The 13,399-nt window shown below is 50.3% G+C and overlaps 1 protein-coding gene across 1 annotated transcript; it reads left to right on the top strand.

Moving 5' to 3' along the window:
• The first annotated feature begins 2,241 nt into the window (after nucleotides 1-2,241).
• LOC125553920 (sex determination protein tasselseed-2-like) lies at nucleotides 2,242-3,441 on the top strand. The gene has a single exon (XM_048717572.2). It carries the CDS (start codon nucleotides 2,302-2,304, stop codon nucleotides 3,298-3,300), a length of 999 nt encoding a protein of 332 aa, XP_048573529.1. The 5' UTR covers nucleotides 2,242-2,301; the 3' UTR covers nucleotides 3,301-3,441.
• The last annotated feature ends 9,958 nt before the right edge of the window (nucleotides 3,442-13,399 follow it).

Genomic DNA, 13,399 nt, shown 5'->3' with positions numbered 1-13,399 from the left:
AATGACACATAAAAAGACCTCTTTGCCCCTCGTGTGATATATGTGTGTGTGAGATGCAGTAGTATACACACAACATCAATGGGGCAGTAGCGCACACGCACGCATCGGCAGGAGCACGCACACAGCAGCACACTGCACATAGGCACGCGCGCACACAACAGCGCACACGCACGCAGCACACACGCAGCAGCACAAACACGCACATACACACGCACACACATACATGGTATTCTGTACGTGCAGCATAGACGTGTGGGTATTCAGAATTGTATGCATACAACATACATCTGCTAGAGCCATAAGCCACGTACGGAGTACATGCTACTGCCGTGTATGGCCTTCGATACATGTATGCAATTGTACGCGTGGGCAATTTTGCCATGCACTACGTACAAAGGCAATGATAGACCATCTAATGTATGCATCCACTATATAATGTATCTAGACATACATATATTCTCCCTTGAAGATCCTGCACTAAAAGAAAACTCAGATATTTAAAATAGATTATGTGAGCTCCATAAGAAAATCCAACAATTAATAGTATAATAATTATTAATAAAAATGATAAAGAAATCATTGAGCAGCACGTGCGCCGAAACATACCACTTGAGAGGCAAAAGGGTCTTTTCAAGTGTCATTTAGGCTAAAAATGGACATAAGTGTTATAAAAGGCATAAAATTTAGACTCGTTGCTATATAGGGAAGAAACTATTTGTCGATGTCAAATAGGGCATAAAATTTAGACACAGTGTTAAATAAGGAATTCTCTCATGTACATTACATTACAATCGGGCAAAGTGTAAGACCGTACGGCACGAGTGAAAAAAATGCAGTCACTCTAACAAAGCGTGGTACAGACTTAGGCCTCTTTTGGTTCATAGGATAGGATTATCGTAGGAATAGGAATCTTGTAGGAAATGAGATGACATGTATCTTAAATCGTATGAGTACGAATAGGAAACAAGATGTCATTTGGTTGACACCAAATAAATTTTTTCATTGAGTGTAGGCTCATTTTTATTTTTCTATGAAATGTGAAGGATAGAAATCAATCCTATGTAGGAATAAGAATCCATTCCTATGAACCAAAAGGCTGTAAAGAAAAAAAATTCTATAGAATCCTATCCTTTAGAATTCCTATGAGATTCCTATAAACCAAATAAGGCTTTAGCATTCAAGAAATGGAACAGGGCGCGGCCCTTTTCCTCTAAAAAAAAAAAGACTTAGCACAGCCTTATACGGAAAAGGAACCGTATGGCCCAACCAGAGGAGAGGCTGAAAATGCCGATCTTTGTGGGCTGGTAAAGCGATGAGTTAGGAGGAGGGTGTTGCGTAGGAACCGTTCTCGCACGTAGAATTAGGCGGAGGAGGAGGATGTTGAACTGGGGCTCCGGTCGGCAACCACCCGGCCAGAAAAGTCGAAGCAAGCGAACACAATGTCTTCTCCCCTCCTCTGAAGGGGTTGACCCAGCACGCAACCCTCGCATAGTCTCGTTCCCATGCAATGCAAAAGTCCCACGAAAACAATTGTTTTTTTTCAATTTAAAGAAAAGAAAAGGGCATCGGTTTCGTGCTCCTCAATCTTGCGAGCGTCCACACTGTTGAATTCCGCCCTAGTGGTTGAGTTAGTCACGCTCACGCATCGGCATCGCCTCAAGACAGCCACCGACCCCACCCACGTACGGTCGTCGGAGCCCATCATTTCTCCGGCGCCGGGCGGGCGGTCCACCCCCAAACCCGAAGCCGCGGTCAATCCGATCCGTCCGCCCAACCGTGTGCGCCTCTCCCCTCGGTCTCGGCCTCCCTGTCGCGCCCTCGCGTTCGCTTCTACGAATGCGCTGGCGTTGGCGACGTCTCTGTTTTCTCTCGGGGGTTTTTTTTTCTCCCTCGTGGACCGCAGACATCTGGTCCGGTCAGAGGCAGTGTCTCTCTCCGCGCTGATCCGCCGGTACTGAATAATCTCACACCAGATCGAGTTAACCAAGGCTGCAAAGACCATGACATCAGAGCCAGCCAGACAGCCATGTACGAGTACATCAGAGCACCCTCTACTACTGAAAGTATTTGCTTGGCTAATCGCGAATCAAACGATAAAGAAGTAGCAACAACTTTTTTCTTTTAGGCCACACATAAGCAAGCAACAACTACGTACGCGTTGAATTACGTGTAGTCCCGCGAGAGCTGGCCGTACAACCAACCAGTCGCCCCGGCCCGCCTATATAAAGTACAGCCCGGCACTCCCCTGCATAAACCAGCAAGCTTCACACACTTCCTTCCTTCCTGTTGTGGCTCCTGTACATGCGCGCTAGCCTCGCCTCGTACGCGCAAGACCTCGCCATGCCTGCCTTGGACGTCATGCCGGAGAAGGCCCACCAGCCGGCCATGTCGCCGTCGCACCACGGCCACGGGTGGGACGCCAGCGGCGCCCCCACCCCCATGCACAAGAGGCTGGACGGCAAGGTGGCCATTGTCACCGGCGGCGCGCGGGGCATCGGGGAGGCCATCGTCAGGCTCTTCGTCAAGCACGGCGCCAAGGTGGTCATCGCGGACATCGACGACGCCGCCGGCGAGGCGCTGGCCGCCTCGCTCGGCCCGCACGTCGCCTTCGTGCGCTGCGACGTGTCCGTGGAGGAGGACGTGGAGCGCGCCGTCGACCGCGCCGTGTCGCGCTACGGCCGCCTCGACGTCTTCTGCAACAACGCCGGGGTGCTGGGCCGCCAGACCAGCGCCGCCAAGAGCATCCTCACGTTCGACGCCGGCGAGTTCGACCGCGTGCTCCGCGTCAACGCGCTGGGCACCGCGCTCGGCATGAAGCACGCCGGGCGCGCCATGATGGCCCGCCGCTACGGCAGCATCGTCTCCATCGCCAGCGTCGCCGGCGTGCTCGGCGGCCTCGGCCCGCACGCATACACCGCCTCCAAGCACGCCATCGTGGGGCTCACCAAGAACGCCGCCTGCGAGCTGGGCGCGCACGGCATCCGCGTCAACTGCGTCTCGCCCTTCGGCGTCGCCACCCCAATGCTCATCAACGCGTGGCGCCAGGGCCACGACGCGTCCGCCGCCGACGACGCCGACGCCGACATCGGCCTCGACGTGGCCGCGCCGAGCGACCAGGAGGTGGAGAAGATGGAGGAGGTGGTGAGGAGCCTCGCCACGCTCAAGGGGTCCACCCTCAGGCCCAGGGACATCGCCGAGGCGGTGCTCTTCCTGGCCAGCGACGACTCCAGATACGTGTCCGGCCACAACCTCGTGGTGGACGGCGGCGTCACCACCTCGAGAAACTTGATCGGGCTGTGAAAATCACATGGCCGACCTCGCATCTAGGCACCTACGTAATGTAGATCAGTAGGAGGAACAAGGACGATTGTTTAGTCTGCAATAACTGTACGCAAGTTCTTTGGTTGGTTCGGTTAATTGGTTGATTGATTCAGTGTGCTATTCGTCCGAGCATTGTTGCTTCCGTGTCCCATTTTTCTGGCTTGTCTCTGAACGCTCCAATCGTTTGGCCTCTGGCTAGCAGCCTAGCAGATACGATCTGAGACGGAAAGTACAGTAAGTACTGCGAATCAGTTAGCACTAGCACTAGCACTAGCCTAGCTTGCAGCCTTGGGTACTTGGTGCACTGTACACGCATGTACTTTTATTGAACCAGTTGTGATTATCAAACGGGCCACTGGGAAATTTTGGGCCGCGCACACACACACACACACGCTCTCTTCCGCTAGAGTTGGGATGGTTGATAGGCTGTGCATTTACAATTGGCAACTAGGCGACGGGTAAGCTGGTTCCCAGGGTGCGATCTATCTGTAGATTTGACATGGTTGCTACTCCTACTTTGTATATGCCCATTGGCGAGCAGAGGCAGCAACTAGGGTACGGGGCACCAATAATGCGGTTTCCCCGAGCAAATCTATCTGTCGATTTGAACAATTTTCTGCAGAGCGGAGCTGAGGAAGAAGCAGCTGCGTGCGGGTTTCCGGGCCAGGAAAAAGACGCGATACAGTTCGTAGGAGAGATTCCATGGGGAGTTCAAAATGGACCGGAAAGATCGAAGGGCAGAATATATGTATAAACTGGGGAAAAGGGATGGCTGGCCTAAAAGTTGAATGCAGCCGAGCCACGTCTTGCGTTCCAGCAGCCTGGCCGTCTAGTGTAGGGACCTCAACGCGCATTACGCAATGCTGCGTACGCGCTCACGAAGCTCACCGCATCGTCGGTCATACTGTACTGTAGTAGTAATAATCTGGGGGTTTGGCCAAAAAAAGAAAAACTAAACTGGGGAATGACACAATGTGAAAGGTAAAGGTTATGATGTCCATACAACGTTTTTGACCGACGACAATTTCAGATACGCGCTAGCTTACCTGCAGCAGGAACTCGTCTTTTTATTTACTTAATTTTTGGTTGTGGCAGGGGATATCTAGGAGTGGTATCACTGGGAGATGGTGGAGATGAGACCGATCGTGGAAACAGAGATCGGGGGAGCTGAGTGGTGCACGGTGCCGTCTCTTTCCTGGATGGATTAGACCGACTGATCTCTACTCTAAATTAAGAAAGATGGCGGGCGGGGAGTAGGGGGGAGCTGCGTGGTGCCAGACTGGTGCAACCCCGATCCCGAGGAGTAGGAGTAGGAGTGGCACGCCATGAGGGACAACTGTAGAGCCCTGACCGACTCACGCCTTCCCTTCCCACACCAGCTGTGTGTGTGTGTGTGTACGCGCGCGCGGATTTGCTCCATCTCGCGGCAACAGAGCTCCGAGTATGGGGGACATGTGGTTGCCATATCCCTGTCTGCCATCCATTTCTCTTGCCCCTCCATCTTTCTTTCTTGTCTCATCTCATCACGCCATTCTCTTCTGTTCTACTACCCGTCGCTTCGGCAATCGTCGGGACACGGTGCGTAATGTACCTACGTTTTTCTTTCATGGGGTGATGATCTGCATCAAAATAATCGTCAGCTCGAGATAACCGAGTAACTCACCACAGCTATCATGTACTCCCTCTGTCGTAAAATAAGTGTCACTCACGTGATACAACCTTATACTAAAGTTATACCAAATCAGCGACACTTATTTTTGGATGGATATATTTTGTAAAAGACAAATCAGTATGGTTTGATCAATTTTATGGAGAAAGTTTTCAAGTTGGTCGAGCCACCAACGCTGCGGCACCATTAGTCGTGGCCTAGAGGAAGCAGATCCACCTGCCGAGCCACCAACGAAGCGTCGGATCTTGGTCTGAAACAAGCCGTCCAACATGGTCGATGTCCTTTGCACCAAATCGGGCTACTACGCCCCCATCACATTGGACCCAAGCCAGTAGCCGCTGCAGAGCAAGCAGGGGCCACGTTAGCACACACGACCATCAACCAACCATAGTGGTGGCACCGGAGCACCAACACGCAACCTCACGTCAGCACCCAACATGCCTCCCTGCCTGAACCCAGATCGAGCACCACGCCTCGCCCGGGCTGACCACCATCTTGCCACCGCCAACGCCGCATAACTTTTTCGACGACGCCCTCTGGCAGCGGCAGGGGAGGGGGAGGGAGGTGGCGGTGGTTCTTGTCACCGTAGGATCGCCACCCAAGTCGCCAAGGACAACACGCGGGCGACTGCACTAATTTCAGATCAGTTGTGTTCCTACACCAAAAAGTACCAACTTGTTGCGGTGATGGTCTATCCTACAACGATCGTGGCATAACGCCTCGATGGAGAACGCCGCTAAGATTTTTAATTGGCTCATATGGGAGTTGATGTTCATGTTTGGATTGCAGGCATATGACTATGTGAGTGGTTCTTTAGTTTTTTCTCCATTCCATAATGTAGTGCATATTTTGTTTTTGAAAAGTCAACATGTTTATATTTGATCAAGTTTATAGAATAAACTATCCACATCTAAAACAATAAATAAATAAATAAATAAAATATGAAAGTATACTTCATCATGAATCTAATAATACTAATTTTGAATTGTGGATGTTGATAGTTTTAATTTGAACTTGGTCTAGCATAGAAACCAAAATATGCACTATATTTTGAAACAGATGGAGCATCTAATATGATTTTCCTTGTCGAGTGTGGGTTGTCTCATTCGTTTTACGTATCAGACTTCCTATTTGATGTTGCAATAAGACTATCTGATTAAAGGCCACGGCCAAATATCATGCAGCTGGAAAAAAATTGCGCTAAGCACTTTTTCTGCTCCCCTCTGAGTGTGAGATAGGAAGGCGCGGTCGACCACGGGCTCCACAACGAGTGCGACGGTGAAGGTGTAGGAACCAGTATGAAACTTTGATGGTGTGGATCAGGGAGGCGGTAGATGCTGACACTGTACATCGGGGGAGGCTTAGGCCTTGTACAATGCAAGGTACTTAGGAGAGGTGCTTAACGAAATAAATCAGGCTTTTATTAAGCATCGGTGCTTATTTGTACATGGTAGACGTTTAATTAAGCACCGGTGCCTATTTCTACAGGAGAGACGCTTAATTAAGCGTCTCTCCTATAGAAATAGGCACCGATGCTTTAGAAAAAACCCAATTTATTTTTTTAAGCACCTCTCTAAGCATCTAGCATTGTACAAGGCCTTGGAGGGATGGCCGCGAAGGGGGGGGGGGAGGTTGAGGGGACGACAGGACGACGAGGTGACAAGCGGTAGCTCCCACCGGCCGCAGGTGGTGGATGTCGGTGTCAAAACCGGCGGATCTCGGGTAGGGGGTCCCGAACTATGCGTTTAAGGTCGATGGTAACAGGAGACGGGAGACACAATGTTTATCCAGGTTCGGGCCCTCTCTATGGAGGTAATACCCTACTTCCTGCTTGATTGGTCTTGATGAATATGAGTATTACAAGAGTTGATCTACCATGAGATCGTAATGGCTAAACCCTAAAAGTCTAGCCTGTCTGACTATGATTATGAGGATATATCTCTACGGACCTAGCCCTCCGGTTTATATAGACATCGGAGGGATCTAGGGTTACATAAGGTCAGTTACAGAGAAAGGAATCTTCATATTCGGACGCCTAGCTTGCCTTCTATGCCAAGGAGAGTCCCATCCGGACACGGGTAAAGTCTTCAGTCTTTGTATCTTCACAGCCCATCAGTCCGGCCCATGTCTAATAGGTCGGACGCCCGAGGATCCCTTAGTCCAGGACTCCCTTAGTAGCCCCTAAACCAGACTTCAATGACGAGGTGTCCGGCGCGCAGTTTGTCTTCGGCATTGCAAGGCGGGTTCCCCTTTCCGAATACTCCAAGATAGTCTTCGGACGTAATGAACGTGTCCGGATCTACGACACAAGTACCACATACAACCGCAGAGAATATAATATTGCACGAGTCCAATCCGCTGACAACTTTTTGTAATGTGACATCACGTCTGCTAGGTCATTATTTCGAACCGTTTCTTGTCCCGCCGTTCCATGTTTTGGGGCGCGGTTTTTATTGGCACGTCTTTTCGAAGCAGAGATCGTGTCCCTTTATTGCGGGATTCTCATCAATACGAGCGTGGATAACCCAACCGTTCCATTGGTATGATTTCTTAGGAATAGGCAGGTTTTCAGGTTTAGGTGGAGGCGTTCGATATCCGTTGCCTTTATAAAGGAGCCAAGGGCCGCCTTGTTTTGCGCCAACCTTTTCCTTAGCCCTTCCAACTTCGAGTTCTAGCACCCAAGGCTTGACTTCATCGCTTTAAGATTCCCAATCATGTCCGGACCCAGCCCACAGGGCCGATGGGTGGCCTCCTCTGTTACGGAGGAGGACATCACGAAGCTTCATGCGACAAGATACCTGACCGCAGAGATCCCCCACAGGCTCCCTGCTCGAGGACATGTTATTCCTACTCCCAGATCCGACGAGAGGGTCGTGTTCATCTCCCACTTCCTACGAGGGCTAGGATTATGTCCGGACCCAGCCCACAAGGCCGATGGGTGGCCTCCTCTGTCCGGGGGCTCATGTTTTACTACGAACTAGATTTTCACGATCTAGCCCCAGATTCATCTCGACGTTCATTATCATGTGCGAGGCCTTTTTCCGCATTCCCCCGCACTTCGGTTTATGGCTCAAGACCTTTAGTGTGAAGCCAAAGGTAGTCGACGGGGAACAAGCGGAGTGCACAGGTGCTACAGTGAGCAAACTTATCAATGCTCCCTGGCCAAAAGGCTCTTTCACCGAAACTCCTGACCTACGGCAGCGGGAGTGGTTTTATGTCACTGAACCCCACAGTACCAAGTGGGAGGTTATACCTGTGTTTCGATCTGGCCCTCCGTTACAGCTTGCGTCATGGATTAATAAAGGACTGGACTGGGGATCAATTGACGAAGTGCAGACTCTACAGAGCCGCATCCGGAGCCTCCTTGAGAAGGACGTCAGTCTTATCAACGTGGTTCAAGTAATGCTGGTCCGCCGGGTTCTGCCGTGCCAGCGACGGCCTCTTCGTGTGTGGGAGTTTAATCCGAAAGGACCATGGACCCTCCAAGACTTCTTTGGTATTATGCACAAAGGAATGTGGAAGCTGTTTTTTGGGAAACAAAAACAATGGCCGGACACCACCGAGGACATCGGACATCGGCCTTCACCGCAACCATCCGGACACCTCGGTAAGCACTCTATTTCCGAACAATTTTTCAGTAATGTATGCCATAGTGCGACACTGATCACACTATCCTCTTCCAGGGCTGGATAAAGAAAGCAGAGCGAATCAGGTGTTCGGCCCCCTTCCCGAAGACTCGGTGGATTCCGTATTAACAAGGATGCTGGTCCCGGCACTGTACCAGATGCATCTGAAGGAGGACAAGACAGAGAGCGGGAGGACCGAAGGTGGCCTCCATCCCGAAGATATATTAGATGATGTGTCCGGGGAGATGAAAATCCCATCGCCCGAAGACAAAAGTAAAGGAGAAGACAACATTCATTCTCCCCATGGTAAGAAAAGGGCCGTCTCCGAAGATTGGGAGGAAAAGGCACCCAAGCGAGGCAAGATGCCCCTGTCGGGCGGCTCGGGCTTGGAGGACGACATTATCGCGCAGTCCCTCGGCGAGGACAAGCCTAAATCGTAAGCGAACAAAGGTTGTTTTACACATACCCCGTTCCTCTCCTGTGACCAGGGTAACATCTAGAATGTATGTTTTTGCAGCTCGGCGCACAGTCTTCCTCAACAATCCTCTTCCTCGAGGGATCTTCTCCCAGAGATGATGGAAAGCGAGACGCCTCCACCTGTCTCCTCGCCCAATAGGGCGGACGACTTTGAGGTGTCGTCCCGGAGGGTCTCCCCTGATCAACAAGTGATGCGAGGGATGATGAAAACACTAACCAAAGGTGATACTTCGGTAGCCCAGGGTCCGGGGTCCAACAATAAAGGTCTTGGAATGTCCGGCTTTCAGCCGGAGACAACTCTAGGGGCGAATGAACGGATCCCTTCGAAGGGAGGCCGTGCTGCTACAGCAGCTTCCGGAGATCCAGAAGCGCCAGATATATTGACGAACATGCTGCGACATGCGTCTGTCTCCGAGGACCATCGTACCTTGATGGGTACGGTGGTTGAAAAGGTCCTGTCCGCAAAAAGCGGATTGAATGAGGCCTTCACGAGCCTGCTAAGAGGCTTCGAGATTTGTGCTGTAATGCTTTCGATTGTGTTTTATTCACAAAGTACTCCTGTGTATAGATAGTAGCCCCTGAGACTCTAATTGGCTTTCCAAGGGAGGCGATCAGGGGGTCAAAAAGATATGTCCAGGAAATAATCTGACGACTTGGAACACAGGCTGTTACCTCCCCGGCTACTGCCCGATCCATAGAGGTTGCATATCTACAGCGGAAGATTGTTGAGGCAGATGATGACAGCACGCTTATCAACAGGCGGCTTGACGAGGCGCAAGGTATGTTTTTTGGGGCAGTCAGTATATGTGTGTATGACTGATGGAAATATGCCCTAGAGGCAATAATAAAGTTATTATTTATTTACTCATATCATGATAAATGTTTATTATTCATGCTATAATTGTATTAACCCGAAACTTAGTACATGTGTAAATACATAGACAAACAGAGTGTCACTAGTATGCCTCTACTTGACTAGCTCATTAATCAAAGATGGTTAAGTTTCCTAACCATAGACATGAGTTGTCATTTGATTAACGGGATCACATCATTAGGAGAATGATGTGATTGACTTGGACCATTCCATTAGCTTATCACTTGATCATTTAGTTTACTGCTATTGCTTTCTTCATGACTCATACATGTTCCTATGACTATGAGGTTATCCAACTCCCGATTACCGGAGGAACACTTTGTGTGCTACCAAATGTCACAACGTAACTGGGTGATCATAAAGGTGCTCTACAGGTGTCTCCGATGGTCCTTGTTGAGTTGGCATAGATCAAGATTAGGATTTGTCACTCCGATTGTCGGAGAGGTATCTCTGGGCCCACTCGGTAATGCACATCACTATAAGCCTTGCAAGCATTGTAACTAATGAGTTAGTTGTGAGATGATGTATTACGGAACGAGTAAAGAGACTTTCCGGTAACGATATTGAACTAGGTATTGAGATACCGACGATCGAATCTCGGGCAAGTAGCATACCGATGACAAAGGGAACAACGTATGTTGTTATGCGGTTTGACTGATAAAGATCTTCGTAGAATATGTGGGAGCCAATATGAGCATCCAGGTTCCGCTATTGGTTATTGACCGGAGATGTGTCTCGGTCATGTCTACATAGTTCTCGAACCCGTAGGGTCCGCACGCTTAAAGTTCAGTGACGATCGGTATTATGAGTTTTTGTCTTTTGATGTACCGAAGGTAGTTCGGAGTCCCGGATATGATCACGGATATGACGAGGAGTATCGAAATGGTCGAGACGTAAAGATCGTTATATTGGACGACTATATTCGGACACCGGAAGTGTTCCGGGTGGTTTCGGAGAAAACCGGAGTGCCGGAGGGTTACCGGAACCCCCCGGGAGAAATAGTGGGCCTTATGAGCCTTAGTGGAGAGAGAGGACTAGCCTAGGGCAGGCCACGCGCCCCTTCCCCTATGGTCCGAATTGGACTAGGAGAGGGGGGGGGGGCGACGCCCCCTTTCCTTCTCCCTCTCCCCCTTCCTTTCCCCCTCCTAGTAGGAGTAGGAAAGAGGGGAGTCCTACTCCTACTAGGAGGAGGACTCCTCCTCCTGGCGCGCTTACAGGGGCCGCCCACCCTCCCCCTTGCTCCTTTATATACGGGGGCAGGGGGCACCTCTAGACACACAAGTTGATCTGTTGATCTCTCTCAGCCGTGTGCGGTGCCCCTCCACCATAATCCACCTCGATCATATCGTAGCGGTGCTTAGGAGAAGCCCTGCGTCAGTAGCATCATCATCACCGTCATCACGCCGTCGTGCTGACGAACCTCTCCCGTGAAGCTTCGCTGGATCGGAGTTCATGGGACGTCATCGAGCTGAACGTGTGCTGAACTCGGAGGTGCCGTGCGTTCGGTACTTGGATCGGTCGGATCGTGAAGACGTACAACTACATCTACCGCGTCGTGCTAACGCTTCCGCTTTCGGTCTACGAGGGTACATGGACACACTCTCCCCTCTCGTTGCTATGCGTCACCATGATCCTGTGTGTGCGTAGGAATTTTTTTGAAATTACTACGTTCCCCAACAATGATAATATATGCACGAAGCTAGAATTGTATACTGAGACACGCATAACTGCAGATGGTGCTGCCGCGGTAGAGGCCCTTCGGGTTGAACTTGATCTAGCCATGGAGCAAGCCCGGATGAGCAATTTGGCTGCCAATAAGGCAGCTGATGAATTAAAAACCGAACAGGCTGCTCGACGCCAGTGTGAGTAGAGAATTTCTGTCATGGCGCGCGAGCTAGAGGAAACCACTATCCAGTGCGAGTTCCTCGAGAGGGATAATAAAGCCAAAGCGGCCGATCTCGACAAGGCCTTACAAGAGGCGAGAGAAGCACGGTCCGAGTCTAGAGTGGCTCGGGAGGAGATCCGACAAGCTGGGGAGATAGCGGCTGGTTAGCCTTTCTTGTTACAGACTAAATTAGGCGATCCGAAGTATTCCCCGCTTAATCAGATGTGGAGCTCGCCAGGCGCATTCTTGGACCTGCCGAAGAGTACCGCCGATGCGGCGCAATTTTACCAAGCGCAGAAAGGGTGTGCCACGGAGAAGCTTTTTTGGTCACAGTTCGGCGCGCCAAAGCGTCCGCTGTTACTAAATGAACAGATGGCCCAGTGGGCCGAGCTCCACAGGATATCCAGTTTTGCCATGAAGGACGTCATAGTCCGGTTGTGGCCTACTGAGCCCATTCCGAATAGTTACTTCGGTTTGGTGCAGCGGCTTGTGGATGTGGTGCCGCGTATCGACGCCGTTAAGCGTTCAACATGCATTGAAGGTGCACGGATGGCCTTTGCCCATGTCAAAACATACTGGGCGAAGATGAACCCCACCGACGTTGCAACGAGGAGTCCCCTCAAGGGTAAGGACCATCACGCACCCAAACATTATTTCGAGGACGTCTTAGAGGGTGCCCGCTTGATAGAGGGTCAGTGCTTGAAAGATATGATATTCGAATGAAATGTATTTGAATTGTAAAAGACAATATTATGATATTTTCTTAAAAGCTTTTGGTTCCTCCTGTGCGGCCGTTTTTGTATAATTTGAAAGTTTTCCAGTCGTCGGCTTCAGCCCCCTCGTAGAAAATACGGGGGTGTTTGGAAAAGCACTTGATCACTCTTAACCCAATGTCTTGGTCCATGAAGGAGGTGTCAATGCGGTGAACGAGGCAATCGGACTATAGGGCGTTAACACTTTCACTTAGCCATAGGAGTTTTATGGTGGGTCTACGATATAAACCCTGGTATGTACGCGGTTATCGCAATGTGGTGCGTTTACATGTATGACCTGAAAAAAGGTCCTTCGTGTAATACGGGGGGAATCGCGGAAGATTCTGATAAGTCGTTGAGTGGTTGACCAGCTCTCGCCGCATCATGACAGTCAGTTTTCGGCTTTCTCTACTGAGGTGTTTGACCAGATGAACCGGAAACACAATCGCAGTAGTTCTCCCTTTACTACCTTAGCCGATAGAGCGGAACGTAAGGTAGCAAGCACAGGAGCCGGGCAACCTAACTATTGACCCATGACATGATTCAGAGCTGATGCATATAAGGCTAAACTCGCGACGCCGAAGTATGCTATAAAGTTGTTCGGACTTGTTGGCAATTTATTTTGTTCCCATATCGAGCCCCTGGCGAGTTATGTCAGGGCGTGTGAAATAACACAAGGAGCAAAATGCAGTTTTTAAGAGAAAAGTGAATACTGAATACAGATTATATTCACTAGAACTTGAGTGATATGCCAATCGTTGTTTTGTATATAATAACGCCACGACCCCGGCTATT

The sequence above is a fragment of the Triticum urartu genome, chromosome 4A (genome assembly GCF_056163025.1).
Source record: "Triticum urartu cultivar PI428250 chromosome 4A, HENAU_Tu73, whole genome shotgun sequence".
Lineage (NCBI taxonomy): Eukaryota > Viridiplantae > Streptophyta > Magnoliopsida > Poales > Poaceae > Triticum > Triticum urartu.
The sequence above is the reverse complement of the archived record's forward strand: the minus strand, read 5'-3'. Positions and strand labels throughout refer to the sequence as shown.